The sequence below is a fragment of the Petaurus breviceps genome, unplaced genomic scaffold (genome assembly GCF_028583685.1).
Source record: "Petaurus breviceps papuanus isolate PSGF00001 unplaced genomic scaffold, PetGlider_PUasm1.0 129, whole genome shotgun sequence".
Lineage (NCBI taxonomy): Eukaryota > Metazoa > Chordata > Mammalia > Diprotodontia > Petauridae > Petaurus > Petaurus breviceps.
The window spans coordinates 11,792,233-11,818,197 of record NW_027185665.1 but is presented as its reverse complement, the minus strand read 5'-3'; the positions used below and the strand labels follow the sequence as shown (position 1 = coordinate 11,818,197).

Genomic DNA, 25,965 nt, shown 5'->3' with positions numbered 1-25,965 from the left:
CCTGGACACCGTGACCCTTCTAATGTAGCCTTAGATAACATATTTTTTGACTGATATATTGCACTCAGGATTCATATTGAAATCTCAGCCCATTAAAACACTAATAAAGTTTTACTGATTCTTTCTAATTCTTTCTAACACCTCTTGTGAAGCTGACTTTTTTTTAAGCCAAGTATATATATATATATATATATATATGTATATATTTTTTTAAATTTCTTTCCTTAACATTCTAAATCTTATTATTTTTGGTCCAATTGTTTGTCTATAGAGTTCTTTTTGAACCCTGACTCTTCCCTGAAATAGTTTAGTTCACTCCCCAAAATTCGATGTTATCTTCAAATTTGATCAATGTGACATTGATGTCTTTGTCCAACTGATTGATAAAAATGTCACCAAAATGATAATCACTTATTTGTGGAATAATGAGTAACAAAAGTTTCAAACTCAAATGTTTTGTTTCATAGACTATTTAAAGAAAAAAATTTTAATTGGCATAATGATTGCATATCAGATATCATAAGAATAGAGGTTTGAGAATAAGAAAGTTCTTTTAAAAGATGATGATCCTAATCTTAGATTAAATTCAGAACAAAGGCCTGTTGAACTTTTATTCTGCATTGCAACAAATTGTTGTTCTCTTGGGGTGTGTACATGAGATTGATAGGTGAAACAGAATCAAAGGATAGAAAAATAAATATGAAAAGGTTGGCATAGAATTTAGAGACATTTATGTGGAGCTTAGGAAAAATTAATGTACACTTTGAGTGAAAAATTATTCTAAAAATTGTCGAGTGAATTTGGTGGAGAGTATCAAGGTAACATTTGCTGTTAGTGAAAAAGTTAATATCTAAAAATTGTTAAGAGTGGATTTGGTGGAGAGTATGATTGGATATGGTATAGGCAACTGTGAATAGAAGAAGCTAAGTGGACTGCAGAAATGGTTAAAGGGGATTTTAGAGGTTAGTAACCTTAGAGGAATAATGGCCATTGGTAAGAAAGTGGAAAAGAGTAATGATGCAGGTCTTCCTAGAAAAAATGAAGATATTAGTACATTTCTGAATTGACTGGATAGAGTGTAGGTGGATCAACTGCCTTATACAATTCACAGTAGAGAAATATAGACTATTAAGACCTGGAACAAAACTCTCACAAAATGGTCCATAAAATGCAGCACACTAAATGGAAAATGGGTATGTGAGTATCAGTTAAAACTGACAGCTCTGCATTTCAGTATCACAGACAGCAAAAGGTGTCCTAGGAGTGATCATTTTAGTTACAAAGAACGAGGAGAAAATATCCTTTCTGGCTACTTTACACCTACAAATTAAAGAAGAAGCAGACTTTCCTTAAAGTGTTTTTATTCCTCCCAATTTCCATGCAAAAAACCTTATCACAAAGCTACACGCAGTGGGTTGTATAAAATAAGTTAGGTTTGTCTGAGTATAGAATGCCTGGAGTAGATAATACATTACAGAAACCTAGTCGAAAATTGGGCTTCATTAAATAGCTCAGTTCTCTATGTTTTATGTATTGTTTTCTTCTGCTAAGGATCTAAAATCACCATTGTTTTTATTACAATCTGTAAAGAACATTTTACAGTTACTTTGCATGAGCAGTTTAGAAGGTCAAGGAAATTTGAATCAATCAATTATCTAGTGTACTTCATATGAACATTCTTGGAACAAAAGAAAAAAGCTACGGTTATCGCTTGAATGCAACAGGGAGGCTGTAAACAAGTAATGTGATACCTAGCACAGAAGTCTTAAATCTCTCCAGGTCAAAATGGAGAAGTCCAAATGTCCACAGAGTACTGTAAAGGAGGATAGTGAATATAATTACTTGATCAATATGTCTTTCAGGAGACTTTTTTTTTGAGAAGAGATCATTTGTTAAGATATTTTGAACAAATGTGTTCTTTAGTTCAGAATTCCATAATTCAATGGTTCCATTTTCCTGTAGTCATTGTGTTTTTTAATTACTTTAGAAATAAGAATTGTGCTTAGACCTGTGTTGTTTAACTTTTAAACAGTTATTTTCAAGGTTTGTCCAACCTCATGAAGTGCTAAGATATAATGTTCTTTTCTCCGAACAACTTTCTAAATTGTTCCTTTATAGTTCATTTCACTAGCAAACACTTGAATCATCTGGAAGATAAGCTCTTTTTTGAGAAAACTTACTAAAGGAAATTTTTGTTTGTTTGTTTGTTTTGAGATTGAGGTATATGATTGGGAAGAGGCCACCTAAAATTATGCAGGATTTACCATAGCCCCTAACACAGATTTTTAAGAACAGGTTATATATTGCAGAAGTCTTAGCTTCTATCATTTCTGGAAGTTCAGCATTTCTTCTAGCCCAAGACCAAGCTTACCCACTGCATCGTGGGCCATCACCAGCCGTCTTGACTTTTGTCTTGTCATTGGACTTTGATGACTGGAGGACAGAGTGAGGTTGATGACTTCACCCAGCTCTGCCTCACCTAAGTCCAATTTACCAGCAAGTCAAGACATTACCCTTGTGGTGTTACTGGTGCTCCCAGAGAACTAAGGACCAAGAATGCCACCTTGGCTAGAAGGGGAAAATGGAAATTAAGGTGAAGTATTCAACATTTTGAAGTTTGAATTTGTAAGCATGTATAAGAGATATTTGATGCATATATACCTTGATATGAGGCAGGTAACAAAGAGTTCTCTTATACTGGGAATGTTTACACAAAGTTTTTATCAGGAATGCCTGCAGGATTCCTACATGAGATAGGGGATTAGCCTGATTATGTGGTGAGGTCCCATTCAATTCTGGTAGTCTGAGATTCCAGGCATATTTAGCCAATCAGGCAATATGCTTTTATTAATCTACTGTATATAAGGTATTGGGGATATAGATATATAGGTGCTGGGGATAAAAGATAAAATGACGCTGCATTTGCCTTCCAGGAACGTATACTTTGTCTGAATAAAATACCCAGAAGCAGAGAGAAAGAGAGAGAGAGAGAGATACATACATACATGCATGCATGCATGCATACATACATAGATGTGTATAGGTACATACACATATGTATATGTGCATTTATATATGCCCATGTATGTATGTTTGTGTGTATGTATATGCATACACATATTTGTATATGTGTGTGCATGTGTATATATTTCTATAATGTTGCTTCTGTATATTATATAGACATACACACATATATGTTGATGCATGTATGTCTGTATAATATATAATGTGATATATTATATAGACACACTAATGTTTGTATGTGTGTGTGTGTGTGTAAAGTTATATAATGGAATAAACCTAATATTAGGACTTATGTGATGTAATTAATTAGTTATATGAGCATAGAAAATTCGGTCATTCTTTCTGCACTTCAATTTCCTCAACTTGAAAATCAGGCTAGTGATACTGTCCATATTTACTTTACAGGGGTTTATTATGAAGATCAAATGAGTATTTGAGGTATTGGAATTGTCACTATATTTTAGGTATGCCAAGATCTAGTGCATGGGCTGATTACCTTTGCTATTCAGAAAGTTCTAATGGATGTTATTCAAATGTGCTCATTTAAATTTCTAGAGCATTGCTAGGGTGTTATGGTTGTGCAGGAGGGTAGGAAGGTAGGTTATTGTTTTTTCTGGAAACAAAAGCTTTAAAACACTTTTCCTTCAGTTCAAAAAGACATTGCATTGAGTATTGTTATTTAAATGATTGTGCTTTTGTATTGTTTAAAGGAAAATTGTGAATGCAAAACATTTAGTTTATTTCCTAAGTATAGCACAAGGAAGAGTCTCTTTCAGTTTCAATTATTCCTCCAAAGCTTAAAATGTGCTCAACAGAATTCATTGCAGAGCCCATTAAGTACCAAGGACACTGGGGTTCCTTCTGTGATAGTGGGATTGAAAAGTATTAATCCTTCCTTTTCATCTTTTTTATTACTTTTCCCCAAGGTTTATAGTGGGAATACTTCACAAAGAATGTGTGTCTTCTGTTGGCATTTATAGCCATGTTTTGAGTCACTTTTTTTTTCCTATGATGCCTTTGCATATTATATCACAATCTTCTTTAGTGGAAGAAGAGAATAAAATTTTTTCCCCTATTGTCCAAAAGACATGATACTATGTAACTTATTGAGAGAAGCAATTGCTATGGCATGTTCATTAATGATTCCATTGAAAGATATTTCCATCTAGGACTAAAATTATGTCTATTTATTAAACATAAATCATGTTGAAGGGGTGGGAGTAAGAAAAGGGTAGAGAGGAATGGGGATAAGGGTGTCTCATCATTTGACATCACAGAAATGTTCTAAAATAATTTTTACCCGCAACATTTCATTTTTCTCTCTGAAAGATTACAAGTATACAATTTTTACTTTGGACAGAGATAGGGAAGAAGGAAAACTGGGGTATCTCTGGTAATGAAAACTTTTTTCAGACAATTCAGGTTATTAATCATATGTGGCACTAATAAAGACAACCCACTCATTGCATGACATATTTCTGCTGACACATCCTTTAAAAATATTCTTCTGCATTTATTCTTGTTCTAAAATAAACTAAAATAAATAGCATTTGGGGAACAAAAATTTTTCAGCCTTTCACTCCCATTCCAGTGTCTACACTGTGTCCCTTGCCATCAGCCCAGACTTTCCTATTGCTAATGATATCTGGAAAGAAAACTATGAGCAATATGGAAGCAGCATTTCATATTAAGATGGTAATATATGTTGCAATGTTTCTGGACAAGTCAGTATTGTTTTGCAAAAGAAATCAAACCACAGCAAAGTCAAACTGGCCAAACAAATTGTGAGTCACTTACCTGCTCAAAGTGTGATTCATGTGCTCACCAAGGATAGCCATCTGAATGCCTGGAATAGAGGACATATAGAGAAATGATAACTCAAATCCATAGGCGGTGAGAAGGAACACAAACATACTAACATTTCTCTTTTTAAAATTCTAGAGTCCCAGGTTCCTGACCAACCAAGTTCTCTTCATGTCAGACCCCTGACCACCAGCATTGTAATGAGTTGGACGCCTCCACTCAACCCAAACATTGTTGTCCGAGGGTACATCATTGGATATGGTGTGGGAAGCCCTTATGCAGAGACAGTACGTGTGGACAGCAAGCAGCGGTACTATTCCATTGAAAAGTTAGGTAAGTGGCTTTGAACTTCAGTCCTTGTTAAGAAAGATGCTTTGACCTGATTTTATTTCAATACTGATATTTTGGAATCAAGATTCATGACATATAATCACTGACAATAATGTTTTGTAATCCACTAAAACCATTCCCCCCATAAAAAGCAAAAGAAATATAATTATTCATATTGTCTCTTTTTGTTTGTTATACAAAGACCATGTTAACTTTTTTTTTGGTTTTTTTCCAGAATTTGAATAGATATGTGATCCTGATAGCAATTTTCTGACTGTGTAGACTATCACTTATCCTGCCTTCACATCACATGTCTGTTATCTATGTTCTCTAAATCACCTGCAGCTGGTTTACCCAAAATGCTGGGCAATTTCCTTGGGTTGCTTGATCTGTGAATACTAACTACTACAATGTGCAAGATATTGTAAAGCCAAGCAGGAGCAGCTTTCCAGAGGATTGCTGCTATGAATAGTTTCAAGGTTCTGATTGTATAATATAGTGAACTCTCTATTTATTTAGCAGTAAATTAAGGCAAAACATTCACAGAAATCAAAGTAGAGCATTTACAATGTTATGACATAACAATTTATCACTAAAATGGCCACATAGTTTTCACCAAAGTGGCCACTTTGTTTTAAACCAAGTACAATCATTTAGTAACTCAATCATTTAGTAAGTCCTTAATTCCATCATCCTTAATGAGGCTTGTCTCCTTAATGGACACAAAGTACAAAGGTCAAAATTCTCCACCCCTAGGTCACAGTAAATCATAATCTTCTCAGTCATCATCAGGTACCTGAGAAGAGATAGTTCATCTTGACTCAAGGCTGGCTCTCAGCTTCCATGGTTCCTTTTCCATAGTCCCAGCTCCTGCCTGAATCTACACAACTGTCACCTGGGTTCAAAGGCAGGCAGGTCCCCATTCCTTGTCCAGTTCTTCGTCCAGTTCCTTGTCCAATTTCTATTCCATATTGAAGTTCACTGTGTCCAGTCCACATCAAGTCCTTCACAGTTTCTGTTTCTGGGAAGACAAGCTTAGCAGAGCCAAAACAACATTTATGCACATTGCCAGCACCAACCTCAATTCACTTTCTGCCCATGAAATCAACAGGGATGCACAAACAAGGTCCAAGAAGTCAACACAAATCATCAATATAGAAATCAACAAAGACCTACAAACAAGGTCCAAGAGTTCAATACAAACCATCAGTAAAGATCCAGGACCTCCAAAACCCTCCTCCAGGACTTCTGTAAACAGACAACCAGAAAATTCTCTTTCAGGGCTTCCATTAAGGTCCCAAGGCTTCAGTAGAAAGTATCACAAACAAATATCAACACAGACAGAACAAACTCAGAGTGCTGAGATACTGCAAGTTTTCTCCTTCTCTACCACAAGAGCTCCCTTCTCAGTTCTGCTTAATTCTTAGTTCAGTTCTCAATTCTTCTCAGTCCTCAGTTCTCAGTTCTTCTCAGTTCTCACTTCTGTTCTCAATTCTGCTCTCTCCAGTCTGGGCCTCTATTTATATATGGTCATTAGCTCCTCCCCTTGCAACAGGAGTTCACAAGTTCTAGGTTTCACAAGTTGTGGGATTCACAAATTCTGGATCTTAATACTTGATACAATCATGAACTGAAACAAGGTGTCAACTACTTCTGTGTTAAGTAGCTGAAATAAGGTGATTATTCAATAGCTGAAACAAGGTGTTAAATACTTCTTTGATTGCCATTACATTCCACCCCTCCAGGATCCTTGGCCTAACAAGCTCAATCGAAATGGCCATGGATCCTGGAACAAAAAGAGGCAATATACTTTGTAATCCTGCTGACTATGCCATAATGTAAAGCCAAGCACAAGCAGCTTTCCAGAGTACTGCTGCTGTGAACAGCTTTCAAAGTTCTGATTACACAGTATAGTGAACTCTCAATTTATTCAGTAAAAAATTAAGGCAAAATATTCACAGAAATCAAAGTACAGCATTCACAATGTTATAACTTAACAACTTATCACCAAAATGGCCACATAGTTTTCATCAAAGTGGCCACATAGTTTTGAACAATGTTAATATTGATTTAGTAACACAATCATTTAGTAAATCCTTAATTCAATCATCCTTAAGGAGTCAAACCTCTTTATTTGGCACAAAGTACAAAGGTCAAAGTCCCTAGGTCACATTCTCTTAATCTTTTCAATCAAAAAGTCCTCTTTCTTCTTAACTGGAGTAGTCCTTAACTCAATCATCTAAATATAAAGGTCAGAATTCCTCACCCCTAGACCACAGTGAGTCCTGATTTTCTCAGTTTCCATTAAATACCCAAGGAGATGTCTTTACATCTTGACTCAAGGGAGGCTCTCAGCTTCCATGGTTCCCCTTCCATGGTCCTAGCTCCTGCTCAAATCTATCCAACTGACATTTGGGTTCAAAGGCAGACAGCTCTCAGTTCTTTGTCCAGCTTCTTGTGTAGTTCCTGTTCCATAGTGAAGTTCACAGTGTCCAGTCCACCTCAAGTCCTTCACAGTTTCTACTCCTGGGAAGACAAAGCTTAACAAAGCCACAATAATATTCATGCACATTGCCGGCACCCTCATCAATTCACTTTCTCCCTGAGAAATCAACATAGGCACAACAACAAAGTCTGAGGAATCAACAGAAATCATCAGTATAGTCCTAGAACCTCTGAAATCATCAGCAAGACCCTTCTTCAGGATTTCTGTAAACATACAACAAGAAAATCCTCTTTCAGTGCTTCTGAACCAGAAGCAAGGTTCCAGGGCTTCTGTAATACCAGTCCAGTCCTCTATCAGCAGATGAATCTGACAAAGTAACATGAAAACAGACAGACAAAGTACCAACACCACAGCCATGCCTCCTCCCAGTTCTCCTCTCTTCTCATTTCTTAGTTCTTCTCAATTCTCAGTTAAGTCCTCAGTTCTCACTTCTCTTCTCTCTCTCTAACAGTAGCAGCCCAGCCTCCAGATGCTTGCTCCCAGCAGTTCTGGCCTCTCTCAACTTGGGATTTTCCTTATATAAGGTATTAGTTCCTCCTTGTTCTGCCCCTTCCTGTTACATAAACAAGTCCATCACACTGTGGGACTCCCAAGTTCTGGGTCTTAATACTTGACACAATCATGAACTTGGAACAAGGTGCTAAATATCTGTTTGATTGCAAATACAAGGGGCAGGGAAGATCTTCAAATTACCATTACCATTACAGATTGTCTGTCTCTTTATTCCTTATTTGGCCTACATCACTGGCCCACCTTCTTTTTTCAATCATACATCTTTTTGGTGATATTTTAGTCTATTTTTGGTCTGTAATTCATTGATAATTTATAGGTTCATAGAAGTTTTAAATTGGGAGAGATCTACTGAGTTTTCTATTCTAGCTCATATACAAACTATGAATGTTATCTGAAAGAAATCCTTGACAAGTTGTCATCCAGAATTTTCTTGACACTCCATTTGAGGACTTCCAGTAACAGGAAACTTACTGCTCCCAACAGAGCCCATTCATTCAGTTTTGGAACATATCTAAGAAGGTTTTTTTTTCCCCTTCTGTTGATCCAAAATCTTCCTCCATGAAACTCTTTTACTTATTGGTTTTATTTTCTGCACTGAAGGTCCAAGCTGAATAAATCTAATTCTTTTCACACATGAAGATTCTTCATATGTTTGAAATCCCCATCATGTTTCCCCTAGGTCACATCTTTAGGTTAAATTTCCTAATTTCTTCAACTGATCCTAGAATACTATAGCAAATTTGAAATGATCCAGACCATAAGACCCCTTCCCCCCTGTTTCTCAGATTTATGTTTTTATTCCTGAATTGTCTCTTTTTTTAGTACTGCCAACTAACTTTGTTTTTGTAGACAGATATGTGACAGTCAACAGGCAAAAGTTTCTAACTAGTTGCTTGGCAATTTTCTCTCCAAAAATACCTAAAAGATATTTTACTAAACTCAATTTGACTTTAGAAAAAGTATATCAAGTAACTTAACTTTTTCTCCTGAATTAATTTAAAATTAGTTATGCATATGAACTGAGCAGGTACATGTAAAGAAATTAATAATTCATTCCTTGTCTTTTTTTTTTTTTCACAAAACCGAGATACTTCTATTAACAGAGTAGAGTGAAAATAACACAAATAGTATAGTATAGGATTAATAAAGAAAATAATCTAATCAGCTCTAGTCCATGTTCAGCAAAGTTGTGAACTTAAGATAATGTTGTTGCCTGTGACTGTATTCCTCCCGGGGGGGAGGAGGGTTAAGTGAGGGCAGTATCTTTTGGACAAGGTAGATTTTACTTATCAGAACCCTTAAAGCTGGGCAGGTCAAGGGCATTAGTGGTGGTTTACATTTGGCTAGCTAAAATGACAGGGACAAGTCTTCAAAAATTGGTAGAGATTTACATGAATCTATTCCCTTCACTCCCATCCCACACACTAATAAGTAAAGTAAAGGACTAACTAGAAATTTCCTACTTTACAGAATTCTCAGTTCGGAAGTGATATTCTTTCAGCCAGTCTCAGCGTTTGAATTTAATGGCAATCACAAAACTCATATTTTGTGCCTGTCAAAACTGTTTCAGCAGACTTTCGTTTATCCATTATTCAGTACACACTGTCTCTGGCAGTTCATCTTGATGCTATGCAGGATAGAGAGGGAGATAGATTGCTTTGGCAATGACTGACTGGCTTACTAGCGCTGAGAGACGCGCTCAAAATCAGAATGAAGTCATGAAGGAAAATTAGTTGTACTGTCTCACTGTATTCTTTGATAATGGTCTTCTTTATCACAAGGATACTGCCTGGGATTCCAGTTTGAAGTCTATGAATGAGAGAAGTTTATAAGTCTTAGAGATGAACGCTGGCAAGTATATACAAATATTGGGCCCTAAACATTTTTTTTTCCTGGTCATACAAGAGTTTGTCTCAAAAGAACTACAAAAGGTGTAAAAGATAAAGAAGGTTAGGAATCCCATCTCATGGCAACAAACCTTAGGGGCCTTTTGATCCCCAAACTCCTAAAATGTATGTGTTTTGTGTGTGTGTGTGTGTGTGTTGTGTGTTGTGGTATGTGTGTGTGTGTGTGTGTGTGTGTGTGTGGTGGGAGTGAGAGGAATCAACTCACAGAACTTAAATCCAATGAATGAAAATAGATGTTAACTTTGATCCAGTAATGAACTCTAACAGGTGAAATCAAATCAACAGGGTCCTTTTGTACAAACATCCTTAAACTGAAGATGTTAGAAACTCCTATGCAAATACCCCCTTTTCCAAAGATGACTAGATCCACTCAAGTATCATTCAAGCCCTCACAATTTTATTTAGAGGCAATGTCAAGTAGTAGAATGTGCACTAAATGAGAAGGTAGAAGGCCTGCAATGAGACCTTGTTCTGTTCTTACTGGGGACAAGTCACCAAATGAGATTATAGTATTTACATGTAAAGTGTAACATAAACATCTATTGCTGTCACAAAAATAACAGAATCATAGACTTGATTTTAGTCAACAGCTCACTTCACATACCCCCTGAAAGGGGAATATCCATATATGTTTATGAATGCATATATTTATATGCATGAGTGTGTGTGTTTTCAGCCATTTTCAAACATGTCCAGCTCTTTGTGATCCCATTTGGGGTTTTCTTGTCAAAAATGCTGGAATCATTTCCATTTCCTTCTCCAACTCATTTTACAAATGAAGAAGTAAAACAAATAGGGTTAAGTGACTTGCCTAGAATCACACAGTTAGTAAATGTCTGAGGCTGAATTTCAGTTCATGAAGATGATTCTTCCTGATTCCAAGCCCAGTACTTTCTCACTGTGCCACCTAGCTGCCCTTATATATTAGAATATAGATATTTAAAAATCAGTACTCTCATACCTGATTACAAATGAGAGCTTAGAGCGAATGTCCTTGACTTCGTAGATCCACGAATCTACCATAACTTTTTTCAAAGGAAAACATACTTTAAGAGATTTTTATTAATATATTTTATTTTTCTATTACCTAAATTTCCAGTTGTATATTTCTCTCTCCTGCCTCCAAGAGAGCCATCCCCATTAGAAAGATTTAAAAGAGAAAAATTAATCCGTTAAATTTATCAATATGTAGGAAAAAATCTGAAATTGTATTCCATGTTCCACACCCATGGATACCTTGCCTCTGCAGGGGATGAGGTGCGGATATCCTTCAACATCTCTTCCTCAGAACCATTCTTGTTCTTTATGGCATTGCAACACTTGATTTTGTGTGTGCAAGTGATTATCTTTCTGTTTACATTGTTATAGTCATTATATATCTTTTCTTAGCTCTGCTTACTCCATTTGATTAGTTCAAGTAAATCTTCCCATGTGTCTTTGTATTTGTAATATTGTTTCTTATAGCACAGTAACATCCAGTTATATTCATGTACCTCTATTTGTTTAGCCATTTCCTAATGGATGGGCACCTGCTTTGTTTTCAAACCTTTTCTATCCCTAAGAGTGCTGCTATAAATGTTAATATGTATGGGGACTTTCTTCTTAACAGTGGCCTTCTTGGGGATTTAACAACATTAAAAAAAATTATTTTGCCTGTATTATGCAACCCTTGTGTAAAGGCACATCAATGTTAGAGATTCAGAAAAGCCTGGCACAGAGGCACTTAAAAATGCTAATTGAATTGACATGATGTTGGGTACTAAATAATGTGATGTAGCTAAAAATCATTTGCCTTTTATAGATAGGACTATTATTTCCCAGGGTTTATAACATTTGAAAGCTTTACTTTACCTCTTTCCGTAATATTGAAATCTTACCATGCACATCTCCCCTTTTTTGGGGGGGGAGTATATATTACATCATTCTGCACCTGTGAAAAGCACATTGAAATCTTGCCCCTTTTTGGATGCTTACTGTGCAATAGCCATACAGAAGGCATTGGCAGAACTAAATTTAGCTCCTGTGTAATGTGTTTACCATTTGAATTAGATTGACACCAAACAATTTAGTTATAATTATATGAAAGCGGCAGAAAATTTCTATGGATTATAAAATTTAATACAGGAAAAAGTAGGTGATTGCACTTAGGTTTCTGACCAAAGGTTACCTGACAAAGATCTTGTGAGAAAATAAAAGCCCTATTGCAAAATGATGGATAATTTATTATTAAAAAATCTTTAGAAAGTCCTTAGAATAGTGGGAGAATGGTGATTATGTATGAGTGTCTAGACACAGCTACTGCTGACCCAAGTAAGATCAAATAAATATCATGACGACTCTTGGAAGCGTGCATGTTCTTCCAGCTTTAATCAGTCCATTTAAGACTATCACACATCTTAATGAGAATGAATTGGAATCTTTCACTACTACTGATGTGAATTAACATTGATGTAGAGGCAACTAGTGTTCTTTGAATTTTGGCAATGCCTGAGGAAATGATAGATATACAGTTGAAATTTTTAAGAATTATAATGAGCATTCATCACTTCTTTTAAAGTATTTTAACCTGGGAAAGAAACCATCACTTCTCTTTGTGAATACTCAATTCTTGTTTTCTTTTCCTCTCATTATCCTTATCAAATGATTATTGAAGGGAAGCATCAGATAATAGGCAGCCAAGTGGCACAATAGGTAGATAGAGTGCCATCCCTGGAGTCAGGAAAACCCATCTTTCTGAGTTCAGATCTGGCTTCAGACATGCACTAGCTGTGCGACCCTCTGGACAACTCACTTCACCCTGTTTGCCTTACTTTCATTATCTGTAAAAGGAGCTGGAGAAGAAAATGGCAAATTACTCCACTATTTTTGCCAAGAAAAGCCTAAACGGGGTCACAAAGAGTCAGATATGACTGAAATGACTGGGCAACGACAACGTCTTATAGATATAAATTTGTCAAAGAGGAACTATTTGACAGAGGACTAGACTAGAGGACTCAGAACTGGGTTCTAGTCCTCTTGCTAACTAAGCAAGACCCTCAGCAAATCATTTCATCTTACATCGCTCTAGTCAATTTTCTAAAACTTAAAGTTGCAAAGATGGTGCTGACTTGCTTTGATAGAGGCAGTTTATTCATCTGAAATTTCAACATATCAGTGAGATCACACACCTGGTCCATATTCCCTGTCTTCTATTCTGCCCTTTGGATAACTGATTTGGTCAATAGACTTCAGATAATCAACTGTACCATAGAAAGTGTATGTATTGATAAAAGCTCTGTGGTTGCCTTGCCAAGGTAATATTGTTATGAGAAAATACAGTAGCATGTTTTAAGATTATTGAATTATCTGAAAATATTCCATAAATGTTAGATGTAATATTGCCAGCATTTTAATCATTACAATCATTTCAAATCTTTGGAATCATCAGGTAATAGATTAGTCTGATAAATTGAATGCTCTATTTTTTTACCATCATTTAGAAGGAAAACTCTGTGTTTCAACTCATAAAGAAGTCTTTTGAAAGTTGTAGAGAGGCTCATTTCCTTGCCTTAGGGAGGAGGGAAGAGTCAACATTGTTTCCTCTTTTTTTGTGTGTGGTTGAGATAAAAGAAAGGGCCTCAAGGTCAGAAGACCATTCTAGTTCTTCTCTTATCTAATTGTGTGATTTGGGGTACAGTTTTCTTTGTCTCAGTGTTCTCATTTATAAAATGGGAACATAATATCTGTCCTGTATTTCTCAGTAATATACTTGACATGCAGCATAGTCTCCCTGTATTTATGTATAGAGAGATGGCATCATAGCCAGGAAAAAGAGCTGGCTTCAATCCTACCTCAATTCAAACAGAAATTAAGGTACTGAAATATTAAATATCTTGCCTGAAAAAGCAGAATAATTATATTACAACTGTATCCTGGAATCAGAAAATGTACTTAGAGTGATTTTGCTACTGCATTTTAAAATTATATATATACATATATATACACACATGTACATACATATGCACGCATGTGTATATTTCTTTGTATATTGTGTGCAAGTGTACATGTGAATATGAACATATATACATACATATACACATAGATATATAGATATATTGATTCTGTGAGATTAATAATATGCTGGCTGTGTGATCCTGCATAAGTCATTTAGATTCTCATTTCTGTAAATAACTCTCAAAACTATATATCTATCTATGTCTATCTGTCTATTCATCTATCATCTGTCTATCTATCTACTAGCTAGCTACCTAGCTATTCCAGAGAAGGTGCTGATCTCAATTGGTAGAGGGATATTTCTTGAGAATTCCTTAAATGACAGATCTTGTCCCTATTCCCTATGCCTATATGCCATACATGATTGCTTCACTGGAGATGATACATGTAAAAGTACATTGTATAATTAAATGTCCATAAAATGGATCATTATTGTTATCATTTAAATATTAGTGCTCACTGTATACTACTGTAGTAAGGTATATTATTATGTACTACACAGCAAAGGTGTAGTTTATTGGGTTTCAATTTTAATGACCCCAGGAAGTTACATTCTCAATAATTTCTTGATTTAGGAACATAGTATTCAGATCTAGAAGGGATTTCAAAGTCCATTTCATCTTCACTCCCTCCCCCATTTCATACAGAAAAAGAAAATGATACCCCAAGTCTACAAACTCCCATAGGCAGAAAGTGGCAAAGTTGCAAGGTGACTACCAAAATCCCATATTCTTTCTAAATGTCATGTTTTCTCATGATTTGCCTATTCTTCAATTGAGGGAGGAGAGATGCCAGGGGAGTGCAAGAACAGCAGATAAAATCTGTTTAATGGGTTCTTCCCATTAGCCAGATTTTTTTTTTCACTCAAAGTTAGCTCTTTCCTGGGTTTAAAATTTTACATAGGGACAGGGATTGGACCTGTTATTTCTTTACTATATGTAACTTTTAGATGAGGAAATTCCCTCTACCAATTCAGGTGGACACTTTCCATCAAATTCTTGATTTAGAGTTGCCTGGGGCATTTAGAGATTGAGGGACTTGGTCACAGTCAAGTAGACAGTTGTGTTAGAGGCAGTTTTCCTGGATCCAAAGCCAACTCTCTAACTATGCTGACAAAAATCTAAACACAATAGACAAATTCAGTTTAAGTCCTAAAGATCATTAATTCCTGTTTGGAATATTAGGACGATGCCAGATGGGGAAATATGGATTTTAAAAAAGGATGTTTTATTTGTCAACAAAGATCACAGTTGGACCTGGAAGGAGGTAAGAATTAGACAGAAAAGACCACTCCATTGGGTTTGGAATTTTTTTCACCAAATATCAGAAGCAACTTCATGTATCTACTTGGTTTCACTCCCCCTCCCACCCCTTCTACAAAAGGAGTCTACTTTTTTAGTTTGTTCACATTTCCAATACTCTATAAAAGTAGCCACAGGCTAAGCTATTAACAAAGCACAGTTGTATTTCTAACTCTTTTCACACTGTCTGTGCCCAGAGGGTCAACGCAGATCTTACAAGGGCAAGATTTTTCAAAGCCATTTAGGTGAATGCATTGTAAGAGATGAAAACCTGCTATTGAAGTGGATGAGCTGGTCCAATTCATCAATGATAAAAAATTAATATCCCATTAAACTCCCTCAAAATCTTCCTTATTCTTTGTCTCTTTACTAAACCATTCTAATTGCTTTGTCTCTTTCTTTCCTTCTTGACTACATCTGAGACATTCTACTCTAGGTTTTTGAGCACTGTACTCATAGCAGTTGTTTCTTCAAATAGAAAATGAAGTACACAAATGAATGAACTGTGTGTATGATCCAATCCCACCAATAATTCCCACAGCCCCAAAGAATGATCTTTGCCTGAATCTTCTCGATATTTCAAGAGATAGTGTTGACTCTTTAGTTTGAATGTCGCAAATGGCACCCTTCATCTTCCATGTTATATTTTATATAGGCAGCATTTGCCTATGGATATCCTAAGCACTTGATATAAATTAATGTGACCTTTCACCTGATCCAAGATTTTGGTAGCAGGAGCCATTAACCTTATTTTACAATTTAAAGTGAAGGACAATGGAGATAAGAGCTGAAACAAGAAGACAAGATCCATAGACAGTCATTTTAATAACTCAAGCATTCAGCTGAGCTTTCATGTGCAGATAGCCCCAGGAGGCAATGATGTCAAACAAGTCACTCTTTTTTTTTTTTAGTACCAAGAATATAGGATTGTTTTGCCTGAATTATCTGGATAATCATGAAAAATTCTGTATTCCTCTTTGCTTTTATAAATATATCATCAGAATAATCATTTATCCATAATTTTAAAAAGCAAGAAAGCTACAAATTAAATTGAGATTTCTGGGAATGTATAAAAAAGAATTTATTCTTACAAATACCTATAGTGGAAGGTTAGAGTAGTCATTATTCCCAGTTTAATATAAAAACGAAACAACAAAGCATCTTTTCTTTCATTCTCATAGACATAAAATGAAATGTATTATACAGAGTAAGCTTTAAAGAAATATTTAATAAACTATTTTGGAAAACAGGATTTAAAAGTATATATGAAATAAAACAACTCCAAAGCAGATATGGAGAAAATATTGATTCCATAAAAAAAGATAATGGATAATTTTAAAAATCCTTCTTAAAAAGTTTAATATTTATTTGTACATGTTACATTGTCAAAATTGTCTTTTTGTTACATATTATAATTTAATTGTTTTCTTTGCCATAAGAGAATATGCATTCTTGGGGAGGAGACATGAAATATAACTGAAAGTTTAAAGACAAAAGGCATCAATGAGACACATGTTTTAAAGTTTCACATTAATTAAAAAAATTAAGAGTGTAGAATAGATAAAAATTCTTAGGATTGCTGAGAATTTGGCAGCAAACAAGTTAAGATCAAAGACTATGAATGGAATATCTATACATGTGTTTTGATGTGCATAGTTTATTAATTCTTGAATGGCTAGTCAAAATTACAAATTTTGTTTTGCACCTACTAAACATCACTTAGTGCACATCTTTCCATCTAATCCAGAGGAATCAAAGTAACGTCTATCTATAGCACTCATTCTTTTAACAGGCCAGTCTAGTAATTCTATTCTAGAAGGCAATAAGGTTAGTCTGACATGACTTGTTCTGGATGAAGCTATGGAGGCTCTTTGGGATCATAGTTTCCTTTTCTAAATATTCAATAATTATCCTTATAATAATATTTTTTTCATTATCAAGGTCATATTCTCTGACTTGTAGATGACAAACTTCTTTCCTGTATTTGAAAAGGGTACATTTGCCCTTTGAACTAAATTCTGGATCCCTCTACCATTCTCTATAGTATAGGTTTGCAGATATCATTGATGGTGGCTCTGGAATCACATCTGACAGCTCATTCATTAATCTAGCATGTAGTTATTCTCAATATGGTAACTTGAAAACATCAAGAATTGCTAGGTTTTCTCTTATTAGTCCCCTATTTACCTTAAATTTCAATTATCCATTAGCCGTATATGTTCTGTTGTTTCTAATTTATGTATTATACTTTCTTAAGTAATCTCTAGATCATTTCTATTGTGTAAGGACCAACCTACAGTGTTAGGAAAATTATTAGAAACAAATCAAACTTGTCTATATATAATATCACCATTATTAATTATGCCTTATAATGTTTGAATTACTGATATTAATATTGAATTAAACTTTCTAACAATGTATATATTTTAAAATAATATACAACATATCATTTTGATAATCATATGTTTTATATAATCTGACTTTGAGTTCAAATCATTTTGAAAAATTTTGAAAAATAGAAGTTATTGCTTATCACAGTTCATCACAAGTCTAGCTAAGTATGGAAAGTCTCATCACTGGGCATTTGGCAACTAGCTGATTAGTATTTTAGTCATATAATCTCACAAAACAAAGTCAAAATGCTCCCAAGTTAAGAGAGGAAATGGTGAAGAACATTCAAAAAATCAAGGTCCAATAAATTTTTCTATATTTTATGGACAATCATCATATTTTGTGTAGGAGTTGGACTAGATAATTTAGTGCAAAGGAGCATGGTACAGGAGTTGGAACCAGGACACACCTTAAAAGTTGTGTGGCCCTGGGCAAGTCAGATCATTTAAATGGGCCTCAGTTTCTTCTTTTGTCAAATGAGAATAATAGTGTCTATACTACCTAGATCACAGGATTTTCTGTGAATCAAATAAGATAATGGATCTAAAGCACTTCACAAATATTATGGTTTATATTATTATTTTATTAGAATGTAACATAGTATAGTAGAAAGTGTGCTGTGGTGCTGTACTATTTTTACTACACTACCATTTTAATTGGAATGTCCTGTTTTTACATTACAGACATGTATAGAGTACTCCCACTTTGTGAGAACTCTCTTGTAACAAAGTAAAACAGTTAAGTAAGACTAATAATTCAGTGACCTCATGTAGGAGTGCATGCAGTGATCCACATCTGGAGCACCCCACCACTCCTTTTATTTTTAATTAACAGAAATCTATTTTCTCTCCTTCCAATCCCCCACCCCGTTGAAAACAAATATGCATAGTCAAGCAGAACAAATACCTTCACTTGCTGTATGCAAAAATATTGATACCTCGTTCAGCGTCCTACATCATTACTTCTTTCAGGGAGAGCAGGTTTCACCATCAGCCCTATGGAACAGTGGTGATTGCATTGATCATTATTATTACAACTTTTAAAATCATGTGTTTTACTGTGTTTTTGTTATTGCATTTAGGTTCAAACCTTGCCTATAATGCTTACTAGACTGACCTAGAAGGCACTGTGGATAGAGTGCTAGGGCCTGGAGTAGGGAACTCTCATCTTCCTGAATTCAAATTGACCTCACACATGTCTAGCTGTGTGACCCAGGGAAAGTCACTTCACCCTGTTTGCCTCCATTTCCTCATCTATAAAATGAGCTCAGAAAAGGAAATGGTAAACCATTCCAGTATCTTTACCAAGAAAATCCCAAATGGAGTAATGAAGAGTCAGACATGACTGAAAAATGACTCAACAAGGCTGACTATGATCAAGTCACATAATTTCTCTCTAACTCACTTATCTTAGCTGTCAAATGAGGATAATAATGGCTATAGAAGCAACTTTTTAAGTTGTAAAAATCAAATAAGATTCCTCCTCAGTGAAATGAGGTGGTTTAACTAATCTCTAAGATTCATCCAATTCTAAATCTTCAAATATATGAACCTAAATATATTGCAAATGAGGTTAAAAATGATGATAATATTCCTATGACTTTCTGCTTGGAATGTTGTAATATTCCAACTTTCCACCACCCGATTCAATCCATTATGATGTGGTCAAGTGTGTCAATGGGTCTGTGATGTCACTAGTGTGGATTTTCCCTTTAGTAATGAAAATAACAATTATTTGTTATTTGTGTGTGTGTGTTGGCCTTGTATCCTCCATTAGATACATTCCATACATAACGAGAATATATCTTATATCTATTTTGTATATACCTCAATTAATAACATAGACTTGGCACATAGGAGGTACTCAATGAATATTTAATTGATTCATTGATATTATTTCATTCATGTAATGTTACTAATATGTAATATTCTTTCATATAATGGTAATGTATATAATAAACAATGTAAATATTACAATACACATATTTTTAAATAATCATTGCCAATGTAACAATGTCTTCAGAAATTTATTTTTATCTCTTTTAAATGAGCTTCTGGAAACAATTCTCTGAAAAAAAAAGCCTGGGGTTCAGATTTTTCTCAGAATAAACTTTATGCTTTTCTATGCAATCAATTAATCATTTCAGTAGATTTCAGTTCCCTGAGAAGCTCATCGTTTCAATAACAATGAAGGTGTCATGCCAAAATCTATTATATCTGCTCCCTGATTTCTGTCATGAATCTCATTCAATATGAATCCTAACAACTGTGCAGTCTTCTCGAAGAATAAATCTAACTTGAGACCACTCAGAAATAGGTCTCTTCTCCTATGGAGAAATGAACCTTTATAACTCCCTTAGTGCATTGTAAACTCAGCACATTAAATATAAATTGTACTATTAAGCTAACCACCCCTACTCCAAAATTTCTCCATGCATGGAAAAGACATCTTAAATTTATGACATACAAAAGTTTAAATCAGAAAAAAGTCAATGCATGTAAACAGAATCAAGACCAATTGACATAAATGAACAAAAAATTCTTGAACACTAGTTTGGCAAAACTATAGCTTTGAACTAAAGATGTGAGTTAACACTGCCATGCCAGGATCATTTTTATATCTAGGTCATTCATTTAGTGGGAAATATGATTCCATCTGACCTGCAAAGGGAACCAGATCCCATGAGTCTTTGTGAGGAAGTGCTTAGCAGGTTGGATTTTAGCGCCTGGATGGCTGTTAGAGATCATCTAATTCAGTTCCTTCATTTTACAAATTAGGAAATTTCGGGTCAGAAGCAATAATGGAAATTCCCGCATGTAACACCTCTAACAAACAATGGGATTAGAAGTTGAACCCGTCTTCTGATTTGAGATCCATTAAGCTTCCTACCAAACTGTGGTGAGAAAAAAAAAATTATCTAAGCCATTTATGTCCATGATGGTCTGCCAAACTGTACTTATGTCCAGAGTAACATCATTGTCCACAACTCCAAACTGATGAGGGGATCAGGGAGAACAAACAGTGTACCCTGAAGTGCAAGTAAATCTATGGTTGCCTTTCCAGCCCACTCCCTCTGATAATTTCCCCAAAACACAGCAATTCTCTGTTTATGACAAAAGGGTGATGTCTCCATCTACCTCCAGAGTTCTTGCAATTGTACTGTGTACTTCAAGACCAAGGGGAAGACTCAAGATAATTTCAACTTGCAAACAAACCTCCAACCATGAGCGAATTAAACCTTCACTTAGTATTGCATAACTGTTGTTTACCTTATCAAGACAAGAGAAATTCATATGTAATATCCTTGAAAGTGCTTTTTTAATCCTTTGATTTAAAGGAGGCACATTATATGCTTTGACCCTCTGGGTAAGATCAGTCAGTAATTCAATTCAATAAATACTTAAAATTAACTCAAAACTCATTTAGCTTCACTATCTTATTGAAGGGGAAACTAAACTGATATAGACTCAATGAAATTCCAAGGTCTTACAGTTCGTGTAATTGGCAGAGCCAGGATTTGGACTCAGTTCTTCTGATTCTGTTCCAGAACTTAAAACTCCATGAGCTATCATTTAGCTCAAATTTCTTGTTGTCTTCTGATTTTGGTTACCCTGAGAATGTAAATGTGGATTTGGTTCGTTTTTTTTTTTTTTACTAGGAAGAGGTCAACTCATTGGTCATTAGACAAAGATCACACAATGAATACCAAATGTTCAATTAATGTTTTAAATTATCAAAGAACTGTGCAGTTCTTACCTCCCTTTGCCCCATTTCTGCCCCCTCTGTCACTATAACTGTCACTTCAAGATTAGAAGGTGACAATTTGATATTTTTATCTATTTCATGGGTTGTAGCCCCTAAAATTGGCCTACTGGACATCCTTCAGGCAATGAGCTGCTCTTAGATGGTGAATGAACTCTGCTTAACAGCCACTGAACCTTCAAGATCTACCTCTGATCACTCTATTACAATAGAGGCTCACAGCTTTTTTGTTCCTTGATTTGTTTTGTTGATTTTTATGTGTAAAATAAGGGACCTTTGGTCTAATGTCCCTTCCATCCACAAATGTGATCCTCTTCATCACTCCGGCATATAGTATGGAATTAAGATTTTTTTCTCTAAAAGTTCTTTAAAGAAATTGAAGAGAAATGAAAGATTTCTCAATCAACAATAATTTACAAAGTATATAATTTATGTATGTATGTGTATATAGGATATATACACATATCTGTGTGTGTGTGTATATATATATATAGAAGCAAATAGAAGCAAAGTAACTAAATACAATTTTGAACTAGCTTGCATCTGATTTTAGAGGGTTCCTTATTTCTCCTGGCTCAGTATTACTTTTCCTGCTTTTTATTACTACAAAGTAGAAGCAATTATACAACTTCCTAGGGGACATGACTTTAATCAAACCAGATTCCAGTCACTGCTGTAACAAGTGCTTTTTCTATATACTTTCAGTGTCCCCTTCAATTCCCAACCCCTTCATCAAACTGTTAACCCTCTGTCAATTCTCACTTTGTCCTGTAACTGCCTCCATATAAGGTGGTATGTGACCACTCTGACTTGGTCATTTATTCATTCAAAAGTCATTTAATAGAGGCCTACTAGGTACCTTCTATATTCTAGGCCTTGGAAATACAAAACCAAAATAATTCCTGTATTCAAAGAGCTTCTAATTATAATAGAAAAATAGTAGGTAATTATGTGTGTGTGTGTGTGTGTGTGTGTGTGTGTACACAAATTTTAGGAAGGAATGTTAAGGTAACAGCAACTGATCAGGAGAGAATATAAGTCCCATACAGGCAGAAGAACTTGGGGTTGCAATTTAAAAGAAGCTGGTTATTCTAAGAGTATGTTTGTATATGTATCTCTGTGAGAGGTTGTGTTGCTAGTAAGGAATACAATTTTCCAGAAGGGCAGGAAAAAAGACACAGGTAGTCATAAGTTCGTATTGTTCATTTTGAGTTAATAAAGAAAACTACTCTAATAGTCCAGCACATTATATTTGGGTTGGATAATATTATTTTCATTAAGAAGAAAAATCCTTGGGGTGGCTAGGTGGTGCACTGACTCCATCATGCCTGGAACTTGATAAGCACTTACTAAATGCATATTGATTAAGAATTACTATTTGTTGCTAGTCAAAATATTCATAAAATCATCACGTTTCAAACTGAAGGGGCCTGAGAGATTCACAAAACTCAATATACAATTTTGTCTGTTTACTCATTTTTTTAATGCATAAGGAAAATGAAGTCCAATGACAGTAGGATTAGGTGACTTAACCAAAGTCACAGTAATTTGAAAAACTGGGACTAGAAACCAGTTCTGGATTTTTGTGCAGCCTTTTTTCCTCTCCTTCCCAATGAGTTTTCCAGTGTTTCTCCCCTTTTGAACTGGCCAGTTGTTTGACTTATTAATTCAATTAATTCTTCTGGTGTAATGTATACATTATATTACATATATAGCATATATGTAATACAGCATATGTTAGGGAAATCACTGAGCTTTTGTGAGAAGGTCAGGAAGTTGGAATTGATGCCCCAAACCATTAGCACAGCCAGGAGATAATTTTGCCTCTTCTTGTTCATCACTGGTTATTGACCTGAACTAATCTTCCTGCCACCATAGTGGAAAAGGAAGATAGAAAATTATCATAAGGAATGATTTTGCCCCAAATGGTCTAGGACTTATGAATACTTTCTAACCACCTTTCCAATTGTATCTAGTAAACTGAATTCCCCTCTCATCATGCCAGCTTGGGAATTGGTCTTAAATTAATTCTGTACATCTCCAGGATGACTCAGCATACATTGTTCTAAGCATATATTTCAGAAGTAAATTGCTATGATGTTCAAAAACTTGCATATCCACAAACGCATACATATCCAAAGAATTAAGCCAATTCTAGTTGTATTCCCACTGCCTCAGTATAAATAAATCAAATGTGAGGTGGAAAGCAGGACTGCAAGAAAAGCTTCAACATATTTTGCTTTGTAGCATCCATGCCTTTCATCAGTGCAGATTAAACACTCAGTCTGGCTGTTTGTCAATAGCCAAAGGATTACTTTCTGTAATAAGCTAGAATAATTATTTATTTCTAAGAGGTACAAGGGACTAATCTGATCTATGTTAAATTAGCACAAATACGAATTTCACAATGCAAATAGAAAGAATAACAGCCACAAAAATAATCTTTCAAAATTGTAAGAAATAAGTGTGGCCTCAAAGAAGAGAAGCAAAAATATGTATCTTATGTAAAAATATGTATCCACTTAGCAGCAATGAGGATAAATAGTTGGAGAATGGTGCAAATGTTGTTTAATTTGTTTTCTGGTTCTTTGTTGGTTCTCTTTCTACTCTCTCCAGGTTTTGTTTGTTTTTTTAATATGGGAAAACTCTTAAGGGAGAATAGATAGAAGGAATGGGCACAGGGAAGATGGAAGGCATATTAAAAAGTATCGTCATTTATTTAAAATCAATGTTGAAAAAGAATGTTTATTTCATCATCTGTGACATTTTTGGCAAGCTTCTTAGAAGCGAACTTTGGATCATAATTGTATTCTGCTTTTACATCCCTTGCTCCTAAGTCAGAGCCATTTCTCTTTGGTCCTTTTACTGTAGTTGTTAAAAAGAGGTTGTTGAATGCTACATCACTGTAGTAAAATTACCATTTCAATAATTTGAGAGAGCTCAGAAAGTGGCTGCCCAGGGGGTCAGAGTTACAAAGATGCAACAGATGGAAAGAGGAAGCATTGCAATGGGAGGGAGTGTGTGAAGTTGATACCCTGGTAATGAAGTTATGTGAAAGAGACTGATTACAATTTTTATGGTCAATAAAGATATGGCACAGATCTTTAGGGGGGGAAAGAAATCAAACCCTAGTCTTCAAAATTAATGCTTATTCTTCTAGTCAGGGAGTCATAACGTTCTTCATACAACTGGCCAGAGGGAAGGAGAGACCTGAGGCAAAAAGGATATTAGCCACAACTCTTCAAATGTTGTGTCTTTCCCCCTCTCCATCTACCTTGACTGTAAAATAGCAAGGCCCTCATTGCTCCCTGCAAAGCAGAAAATAGACTTGGACTGATTTCACTGAATAATGTGCATAGGCACTTTTTGTTGGCTGAGAGCTAAGCACATTTACTGCAAAGGAATCAAATTGAGTTTTAAAAAAAAATGCAGAGCCAGGAATTTTGCCCATAGGAGAGAAACTAAATGATTTATCTTTATGGCAATCTAATCCAGGAGTCTTACATTCTAATCAGTCACTGTTGTGCATAAAGCAGTGAATGGTGCAAAGTAGCTCTTTCAAAATTGTAATATTAGTGAAATGGGCTAATAGGAGGGACTTTTTTTCTCCCTCTATACCCTACTGAGGTCAATAGTTGGCTCAGTCAGGGCGGCTAGGTGGCACAGTGAATAGAGCACTGGCCCTGCAGTCAGGAGGACATGAGCTCAAATCCAGCCTCAGACACAACACAAAAACTAGCCATGTGACCCTAGGCAAGTCACTTAACCGCAATTGCCCTCCAAAAAAAAAGTAGTTGGCTCAGTGGAGACTTAGATGGTTTGTTTCACCAAAGAGCAGATCAGAACTGCTTTGTCAGTGTTGAAAAATTGTAGCAGTCAAAGAGAAAAGACCACTGTTCCTTGTGTCATAATTAGAAAAATTCTTAATTTTGTGCCTTAATTCTAAAGCTGCAATTTTTAAGGCTTCTAATAAGAAGTAAAAGACTGTATCATGTGGAAGTAACAATTGTGGTAAAAATCTTAGTGCTTTTCTAGTTGGCATTTTAATGGAATGGAAAGGGAATAGGAGACAATATAAACACAAATGAGGTTTAGCAAATTCATTATTTTATCACACTTATTGTACTTATAATTTTGTCCTACGTCTGTACTTTACATTTTCTTTTTTTACCATTATAATGTTCACAATCATCAACAAAAACAAACATTTCAATATACAAAAAGGTACAAATAAAATTATTTCTACAAAAAGCTGAACTTCTGTAAACACAGTTTACTTTGTAAAGATATATATGTGTAGATATGTATATAATAATTTATATGTTTGTCTTTGTCTGTCTATCTATCTATCTATCTATCTATCTATCTATCTATCTATCTATCTATCTATCCCTCTATCTATCTATCTATCTATCTATCTATCTATCTATCTATC

General features: G+C 35.1%; 1 protein-coding gene across 1 annotated transcript in view; it reads left to right on the top strand.

The window, feature by feature from the left end:
- Window positions 1–25,965, top strand: part of LOC138173606 (netrin receptor DCC) — a 1,060,615-nt gene that overhangs the window by 814,876 nt on the left and 219,774 nt on the right. The window contains exon 16 of the mRNA XM_069103651.1: window positions 4,966–5,160. Coding sequence (XP_068959752.1) covers window positions 4,966–5,160 — 195 coding nt within the window. The remainder of the gene's footprint in view (window positions 1–4,965; window positions 5,161–25,965) is intronic.